General features: G+C 34.5%; 1 protein-coding gene across 1 annotated transcript; it reads right to left on the reverse strand.

Moving 5' to 3' along the window:
- Positions 1-9,356: 9,356 nt before the first annotated feature.
- LOC128190382 (uncharacterized) lies at positions 9,357-10,438 on the reverse strand. Its single transcript, XM_052862422.1, has one exon. The coding sequence runs from the start codon at positions 10,433-10,435 to the stop codon at positions 9,632-9,634; it is 804 nt and encodes a 267-aa protein (XP_052718382.1). The 5' UTR covers positions 10,436-10,438; the 3' UTR covers positions 9,357-9,631.

Here is a 10,438-nt window from a genome sequence, read left to right on the forward strand (position 1 = left end):
TTAATTGTTCGTAGTATGCTGAAGAATTTTTTTTTAAAGAAACTTATATATAAACACTTTGAAAATTTTGACTATTTTCAAAGTGTTTATATATAAGTTTCTTTGAAAAACAATGCTTCAGCATACATTACATCGAATTTTTAAGGTCTTCCGTTTCCAACGGAAGACCTTACTATTATTGTGCTTGTATTATTATTCTTATTAAGGTCTTCCGATGGAAGACCTTGTTTTCGTTCTGTTTCTTTTTCTTCGCTATTTTTCTTTTTTTCCAACAAATTTTGTGCACGCGATTTCTCTTAAACGACTCAACCGATTTTCATTAAACTTTTAGATATGATAGATACTGATCTAAACTTTATACGTAATTTCTTATTTTGATGACATCATTTCCGTTTTTGAGATATTGACGTTATAGCAATTTTCAGAGGGTCGGCTTGTCCTGGTATCTTCTCCTTAACGAGTGGAGATATTGAGTTCAAACTTTTAGGGATTGTAGTCGAAAGATTGTAGATGTGTCTTTATGCATTCATTTTTGTCTGACTCAAGGGAGCTAAAGCTCGCCTGGACCCGAAAATTGAGATATTATTATTCGTTATTTTTCATGGTTTCCTTTGTTTATCTCTTTTCTGAAAAAATTTTTTTTAAGACATGTTATGTAAAATGTGTTTCGAATTAAATGACCTTTCATTTGATATCCAGAAAAAGGGGCTGGTTCCTCAAATTAGGGAACCAAAGGACTCTAAGGTCTTCCATCTGTAGCCCTTTACTGAGGGATATTTTGTGAAAGGTTATAGAAGCAAATATGTTTATTTTACAATTATATCCATGCAATGTAATGATTTTATCATGTGTTACGTAATTAGGGGTTTTTAGGGACCAAAAGTCTAAAATTTTGATCTCCCATATCTCAGAAAGGAAAAATATTTTGAAATGCAGTATAGAAGAAAAGATTATCACAATGATGTACTAAAAATACTAAAAATATGCAATCTTCAAAATTTCGTTAAACGGTCCTTATAAGGGGATAAGGGATCGGACCCTAAAACGTTCTTTCCCATTTATCTCAAGAACGGTAACGAATTTCTATACACTTGTTGAGCAAAATCTGTTAAGAATTAAATGACCTTTTATTTGATTTCAAGAAAAAGGGGCTGGCCCCCATCAAATTAGGGGAACAAAGGGCTCTAAAAGATTTTATCTATAGCCCTTTACTGAGGGATATTTTGTGACAGGTTATAGAAGCAAATATGTTTGTTTTACAATTGTGTATTCAAGCCATGTAATAATTTTATCATGCGTTACGTAATTAGGGGTTATTTAGGGGCCAACAATCCAAAATTTGATTACCCATATCTCAGAAAGGAAAAATATTTTGAAATTCGGTATAGAAGAAACGATGCTCAATATGATATGTTTAACAACATGCAACCTTCAAATTTGGTTCAGTGGCCCCAATAAGGGATAAGGGACCGGCCCCTCAAACGTTTTTTCTCAGATATCTCAAGAATGGTGACGAATTTCTAAACACTTCTTAAAGCTGCTTGGTCCGATTTTTTTGTTATTACAGTATCAATATTTTTTTCATACAAATCATTTATCTTAGAAAGTTATGGGTTTTCTCCTATTTACACCAGCAGAATCAGTCTTCTTTCAAAAGTTAGAAATATTCAGTGTAAATAAAAATAATTTCTCTTTGGGCAAACTAAAAAACAAACCAAAGTGCATCACGGGAATGTTTAGAAAAGGAAACCGCTTTGTTTCGTCCCCCGAATGATTGGTGTTATTCAACCCGCATGCTATGCATCGATTGTAAAGAAAGCCGACTTTAGAAATATTAGCGAACAAAGTGTACACATGTTTATTTGTAATTTGTCTGATCATTTCGACCTATATTTAAGGCGATTTCAAATTCGTAATACAACTATACCCGTCTCGTCGTCAGGGGAGAAATTTAACATGAGGCGAAATAACGAGGTACCTTTTAATGTCGTTTGTTTTGTTAGCAAATTTTGTACGTATTTTTCTTCATTGAAATTTGGCATAATTGACGGGTAAAACTACTGCAATGTCTATTATTATACATATACTAAACATAGCCATCGTTTAAAAGCGTGCATAAAATTTGATATAAAATCGGACCAAGCAGCTTTAAACAAAATGTCATAAAAACTGTAAAAAACCTTTCATTTGATAGCAAGAAGAAGGGGCTGGTCTCTCAAACTAGACACCAAGAGGGGTCTAAATGTTTTCAACCAAAGCTCTTACACAAAATGGCCCTTAATATGTAGACCCTTTTATTCTATTCTAAATCATATTTAGCTGTTGAATAGCAAAATCAAGATCGAACATACACATCTCAAATTCTATAATCAGACGGAAGACCTCCTCGTTGCTCGCACCGAGATCGTCTTCCTAGACGCGAACTTTGAGGCTTCATATCTTGCTCATTTCTGAATGGTTTTTTGGTCAAATATTCAGGGCTTATTGACATTACAAAACACTATCGATAACATTTCATAAACTTCAAAATTCCTCTTCCGTTAACGAGTTATTCCCCTTTTAAATTTTTTTAGGGCCTTTGGCTTCCAGACAAAGGATCCGAGACTATGAAAGCAGGGAATGGGAATCCAGCGGGCGGGCGGCTGCCAAAAAGGTACCCTCATTGTACGGATAACTCCTAGTATTCAAGATAGGAAGTTGTTCTTTTGCAGATCAATTGTACATATATCAGAGGTGTGCATATTGCTAGGATTTTGATTTCCGATAATTTATCGCAAAAATACCAGCTTTTGAAAGTTCAAAAGCTGGTATTTTTGCGATAAATTATCGGAAATCATTTTTTGACAAAATATTGCATATAGGGTACCCTCATTGTACGGATAACTCCTCCAACAGTTCTCAAGATAGGGAGTTGTTCTTTTGCAGATCAATTGTTTATATATCAGAGGTGAGCATATTGCTAGGATTTTGATTTCCGATAATTTATCGAAAAAATACCAGCTTTTGAACTTTCAAAAGCTGGTATTTTTGCGATAAATTATCATTTTTTGGCAAAATGTTGCATATAGGGTACCCTCATTGTACGGTTAACTCCTCCTACAGTTCTCAAGATAGGAAGTTGTTCTTTTGCAGATCAATTGTACATATATCAGAGGTGTGCATATTGCTAGGATTTTGATTTCCGATAATTTATGAAAAAAATACTAGCTTTTGAACTTAGTCATTTTTTGGCAAAATGTTGCATATACATGTAGGGTACTCTATTTCACTGGATAAGGGTTGACATGGATTATGGATACAGTTTACATAAAAGAAAACCCGGTTTGCTGTCAAATTGACAGCTTTTCACTTGTTGTTTTTGGATTACGTTTTTTATTTAGAAAAAGGTAGGGGGTCAAAAAATAAGATTCCAAAAAGTGCGATATATTTTGTTAAGACATGTAGAATAAAAGTTGTGCTGAATGTTAAGGGCTTTCATTTGACACCAATAAAAAAGGGCTGGCCCCTAAAATTAAGGGCCAATAGCGCTAGAAAGTTTTTGCTTAATAACTCAAAAACGGTTAGGATTTCGATATGGCTGTCGCTGGAAAAGTTGTTTGTTGGGTTCATAAAGGTCGTTACAATGTTATTTTGTTGGTGAATTGTGTTGTATGAGTGTAAAAAGCTTTACATGTTAACATGTACCTCGTTTAATTTGACAAGTTAAAAAAAGTCTATGTGCGTGCAACTGGCATAAAGTTACCATAGAAAGTATGCTGGTTTATGCAGAATTTTTTTTCTTAGAATTGATTTTTTATTTTAGGAGTTTATGTCAGATTTGTTAAAGGGACTTGGACACGATTTAAGATCCAAAATTTTATTTTCACTTTTTATGTATAAAATGGTTTACTAGTGCATTTTAAATGATGGACCAAAATATTGAATGTTTAAGTCAAGTTACAAGCGAGATAAAGAGGTCAGAATTGGTTGTTACATGTAGGTAAACAAAGCTCGAGTCTTATAGTTGTTTACCAAAAAAATGTAATGTAGGGAATTACCTTTTCTTTGACAAAATGACATGTAAAAACAATTTAAACTAATTCAGTATCTTTATTAATACTATTATCAACAAAAAAGATACATTTGATTGAATCTTGCACCGATACAACACATATGTAAAAATGACAATAATCGAGCTTTGTTTACAAAACAAAGAATTATTAACTCCGTATCTTGCTTATAACGTGATATTTGACTTTCAAATTTTGACAAAGCATTATAAACTTCTATATTTATAAATATAAACATTGAAAATGGGAAAATAAAATTTGAAAATTTTAAGTCAAATCGTGTCCAAATCCCTTTAAGTTCTTATAGTGCACAATCCCTAAAACGAGAATCGGAAAAAAAAGAGTCGCGTCTCTCATATATGAGTTTATTTAGCCGCGAATTCTAGAATTGTTTCAGTTTATATACCTGTAAATAAAAAAAACAAGATATGGTTTAATTTCTTCATGTTATAAGAGTTTGTCTATCTTGTTTTTATTTAATTAAACATTAGAGTGTAAATTTATAAAGGCGATATTACTACAAATCGGAAACTTCGTCAGACTTAAATTAATGGTTGGTTTGTAGGTCTAAAATGTTTTTAAATCTGTACAAATATTTTTTTAAATCAACAAACAACCCATACATATTAAAACTTTTATATGATGATCATCCCTCGCACATGGCCGAGCAGATCCCGCGCGAGTGGACAGGTTTGTGTTCTTCTACATGTACCTTATCACGCGTGCATGTTTCAGACTTTTGTACGAACACAACTATTTTCTTTTATTATGATTTGAACTATGATATTGGTTTAAGATGAAAAGATAAATTTATTTTACATGTACAGTTGATTTAGCAATGATTAATACGATAAAAGGACGTCCTGAATTGAGGCTTTCGGATTTTTTTTTAACTGGCATAAAGATAATCAGATTTGACGAATATCATTTTATGGCGACTTCTTCTTATGTGTAACATTTTCACTTTCCCACCCGTTTGTTTATTCGATCAATGTGTGTTAATTTAACCGCAGCGTGCGACCGAAAATCTTGTGTCGCTTCAGCTATAGCCCCAGCCGGGTTCTGTTTATGGCTGCAGATCATCAATTGTTATGTAACTGAGTAACAATGTATCGAAGGTTATCGAATATTATTGAGTATCCAAGTGTGCTTTCACTACAGTGGTCAATTGTTAAACAATAAGGCTATTATTCGAAGTCAATCATCTTCACATTATACATTTAGGGGTGCGAAATCGTAATCGGATAATGTTGCTAATAAATCAACCTGTTTAACACGCTAAACTTTAGCTGCAATAATGTAGCCCTCTCCGATTTTTTATATCTGATGTTTACTGGACAGGGCTACAATTCCACAGGATCTCCGTAACATTTGGTGCAAAATTAATATTTTAATGCGGCTGACTTCGGTCCGAAAAGATCGGTCTTATATTTGACTTCCTTTAAATAAAATAATTTTTAAATTCAGGTTGAACAAATTAACCGTATATAAATCAAAACCAGATAAAACACATAAGCATGTTTACCAGTCGTCTTTTTCAGCAGCCATGACAGTTCTCGCGTGATTTTATGGGATGTACGCTTGGAGTTTTGATGGGCTTGATAACGTGAATGTCAGTGTAAACAATCGATCTTACCTCGTTATATCACTTAAATATCATTAAAGGAAATGGCATATAATGGAACATTCATATTTACCGCGTTAATTGTGTTTAAAATAGGGGAATTCCTATATTCAGTTCAAGATCCGCTCCTAAATTCTCATTGGCTGTCCCAAAATAAAACCGGTCAAGGTCAGTAAACATGGCGGACAAATTAAACTTTCGTTGTTGACAAACACGAAAAATAACCGATATATGGACTATACTTGATATTTTTGGATTAATTTATGCCATAGACATCTACAACGTTTGAGTTCAAGTAAGAAATGCAAATGTTATTGTCATTTATACATGTAAACGATTTGAGACGAAATCGTTGCGGAAGTGAATCACTCCCGCACTTGCACCATTACGGAGATCCTATGGAGTTGTAGCCCTCTCCCAAAAAAAAATAAAAATCGGGAGAGGGCTACATTATTGCAGCTAGCTAAACTTCTACAGATGTGAACGGAATAATATATTATACTTAAAAGTCTTAAGTCAAAGGAAAATTGTTCTCAAATTAAGAAGTTATGTTATGTTCTTAGTTCGTTACACTCAAACGAACATAAATCATTTACCATATAAAACAACACATTATTATAGGATAGGAGGCGAAGCGCTCAGATTTCGACAAAATAAAGTAGAGTTGAGTTTAAAAAAGGATATATTATTATATACCCAGATTACTTGAAACACTCAATTTTTCTGACAATATTTCCCTGACATAACCGTCTTTTGCTGTTTCACTTTTCCACCTGCCATGTTTTTTGAAAATTCTGACCTTAAACTGTGTAATCCGAACTTTTTCTTATCTAAACCAATATCCTCTAAGGCAGAAAGAATAATTTCTCTTGTTCTAGTATATGACAGAGGTTTGTTTGTATGTCTTAACTTAAAGGAAGCAGCTTTTTTCAAGTATGTTATTTGTCTAAAAATATATTCGTCTGAAGAACTCTCTATTCCAGCTAATTTCAAATATCTTCTCAAAAAATACACTGGACATGTTTTGGTACCCGTCTCTGCAATACAAACACGAGATCCTTCATTATATTTGTCTGTTTTACTTTTCTGAATAAATATGGAGACATGTTGATCTTGGAATGAAATATCAGATCGTCTGATGTTAACAATTCCCGAAAATCTAAGAAAACCAGCATATCCTAAAAGACAAATTGTTATTATTCTTAAATCTGTAAGACAGCTGTTTTCATTGCCATATTTTTCTGCAAGAAGAAATAAATGGAAAGGTGAAATAGGTTCCTTTTTTGTGACTGGTTTCCTGCATTCTCTCAACACGCCTTCTTTGACCTGTGTAACTAAAGAAGAATGGCATGGGTTTGGATAACCTGCTAAATTATGAGCCCATGAAATAGCACTTACAGCTTCCTCTATTTCGGCTGACGAGCAAAAAACCTGGCAAATGTGAACTAAATACATAGACACCGTCATATCGGTTGAAGGTAAAAAGGACAAATTCGAACACTGAGAAGTACACCATTTACAAAAGTTATTAAATGCATACTTATATTTCCTTCTCGTATTCTCTGCCTTTCCTTTCACACAGTACTCCGGTAATAGAGCAGATAGTCTATCCAGCTCGGGATTGTTGTAAGCTTTAGCTTCTGCCCATCGTCCCTTGCGGAATATATCTGTAAAACGTATAATTAAAAGCATTTATAATTATGAATTCATATATGCATACAAAATATGTACAATGTAAATACATTTTGATTATTCGTGACGTCCCTCATGTTATTCACTCTAACGTCTGCAATATGCCTCTAGCATATCAGGACCAACCAAAACAACAAGATAAAGAATCTTGATTTGTATCTCTCTTGAAAACTTATCATACAATATATACATGCATAAAAACATCTGCAATGCACCCCCATTAATAAGGTAAAACATCTGCAATGTGCCCTTGCACATCAGGACCTCTTTTGCATCCTTGCATCTAATTTGATTGCCAGTACTTTAGAATAAAACTCACGAGAACCAAAAATAGAATTCTCATTATTTCCTTGCTTAAAAATTCGGTAAGCTTCCCGGAATTCTAAAACTTCTTTTACAGCGGGCATTGTTTCATTATGGTCGTCAAAAATTAAAGGCCAAAAATAAGAAGAGGGCCAATGTGGAACAATGATAGTACCCCTTGATTCGGTCCCAATCAAATGTAAAATGCATTTACCAATTATTGAAATGGGTGGCACTAGCCAATTGTTATCCCCTTCCCATGAGAGACTAAAACAGTCTACGCCCTCTGTACCAGGATTCCAAAATAACGAATTGAATCTTTCTAACTTTGCATTTTTGAAATTTGCAAATCGATCAATGTCATATGGACCCCAAATTTTGCTCATAAATTCAAAAAACTCATCCGTTACACTCCAGTCTTCGTAGTCAATTATTTTACTTAAATAATCTGCTCTAAGATTTTCATTTCTGGGTATCCATTGAGCGTCTATAGAAATACCTTTAGACAGACAAATTTGAAAAATGCCCAGTGCAATTTCTTGTAAATCACTTTTCATACTCCCACTTTCAATGATTTTTACACAGTTTTGATTATCAGTAAACCATTTCACTGTTTTTCCTTCAATAACTATGAAACGATAATAAACCAAGCTCTATAGCCTTTAGTTCTCTCCATGTAGAACTCTTTCCTTTTTCAAATTCACTCCATCCAATGTGAAAAACCTTTTGATCCAACTCTACAGTATATGCTGCCCCTGCAACATCACTTGCGTCTGAAAAAATCATGACATGCTTTCTTGAATAATTCTGAATGTTTTTACAGTTATACGATCTTGCGTTCTTTTTCCAAAAATAAATTTCAGGTAATATAGAATCTACAATAACATGATCTAACTTTCGATCCCAAGAAGTTCTACTCTCTATTGCCATGTGGCAAGCACGACTCATAAGTCTTACAACATTTCCCATAACCGGTAACATTGAAATAATTTTCCCTGTAAATTGTGCAACAATTCTCGCAGAAACATTAGGTAAAGTATTCAAAACTCTATCTAAACAGTTTTCCAAGTCCATGATTCTTCGTTGCGGTATTCGTAAACTAAAATCTAAAGATCTCCATAGCAATCCAAGCCATTCAATCTCTTGTACAGGGCTGAAAATAGATTTCTTCTCATTAATGAAAAAACCTGCAGAAATTAACGACTGTTTAATAATTCCTGTAGCTGAATTACATTGGGCCTCAGACATAGCCATAATAAGACCATCGTCCAAATATAGAACTACTTTTAAATTGTTTTTTCTCCAATATTTTACCAACGGCCTCAAACACTTTGTAAAAACATATGGGGCTGAAGTAAGACCAAAAGGTAATACAGTGAAACAAAAATAATTTCCCTTCCATGAAAAACCTAAATACTGCTGAAAACAAGGGTCAATATCTATATGGTGATATCCCGACTGCAAGTCAAATTTTGTCATAAAACAATTTCTTTTGAAATATTGTAATGCGATTTTCCAATCTTCGAATTTTACTTTTTCTTTCCGTATGAAATTATTCAAAAAACTGAGATCTAAAATTAGCCTTTTCTTTTCGTGATTTTCTGCTACAGTCAGCGGATTAACCATATATGGTTTTTCATGTACCTGAATTACTCTACCTGATTCTACCAGATCTTGAACTGCATCTGAAACAAAATTGTCATTTTACATAGCTGATTTATTATTCTCAAAGTGTTTTGAAGGGGGGTGAATTTCAAAATCAAGGGAATATCCATTTTTGATCATAGAAAAAACCGAATCATAAACATCTATTTCTTTCCAAAAATGAAGATTATGAAATAAACTTTTCTTGACTCTACCTGTTATCAAATTACATTTTCTATCATAAGAAATCAAATTTTCTTTAATGCTTTTCGAAATATTGAGAATACCGGACCAGCTGGAACTATAGTAATACTCATCATCATTGACCGGCTGAAGAGCTTGCCCCTGCAGACCCTGTGGCGGATTGTGTGTAGTTGAGGGGGCATCGACTTTTCCAGTGTCCCGTCTTGAAGCACCTGTGACACACGTCTGAAAGCTGGGGGGTTCTCCTTGAACCCCCAAAGGCACGAAAGGGCTGATTAAGTAGAGGGTAGCCACCAAAACTGCCAGAGGAAAGCTGCGCCTGAGACCCTGCTGCTGCTGGCACCGAACGGCTGTACGGTGTGGGCCGTTCCCTCCCCCGGAATTTCTGCCGCATAGCCCGTGACTCCGCGCTGCGAATCTTTTTGTCGTCGTCCGAGTCATCTGCGTAGTCATTCTGCTCGTATTCCCTAACAGTCTTCCATCCTGCTGGACTGCTGTCTGCAATTCTGATAAGCTTATTGCGCTTCTGCAATTTTTCTTTAATATCATTTATTACAGAAACAGCCGAACTGTCGTTAACAACAATGGAAAGATTGTCTAAGTCTTCAATAATTTCTTCGTTAAAAATGTATTGAATGCGATTTCCTTCCCCTTGAATTCGCGTGCTTTTGCTTTCTTTTATCTTCTTAGAGAGACTTTTTGCATTAGCTTTCTGTTCAGTCAAAAGTTTTTCAGATAATGATGCAAACTGAGAATCGATTACGCTTTTGAACAAACTTACTGCATCCGCCAAGTCACTTACGTTGCCGTTAGTACTTCGTGTCGACTGAACCTCGGGTGCCCTTGAAACCCGTTGAGAGCGGCCTTGATTTGATGTGTCGTAAAGAAGATTTAACTCTGCGTCCTCATGCTCGGACATAGT

Source organism: Crassostrea angulata, chromosome 1, assembly GCF_025612915.1.
Source record: "Crassostrea angulata isolate pt1a10 chromosome 1, ASM2561291v2, whole genome shotgun sequence".
In the NCBI taxonomy this organism is placed as follows: Eukaryota; Metazoa; Mollusca; class Bivalvia; order Ostreida; family Ostreidae; genus Magallana; species Magallana angulata.

Excerpts from the sequence above, each read along its gene's own strand:
- LOC128190382 (XM_052862422.1), bottom strand. The coding sequence starts at position 10,435 with ATGTCCGAGCATGAGGACGCAGAGTTAAATCTTCTTTACGACACATCA.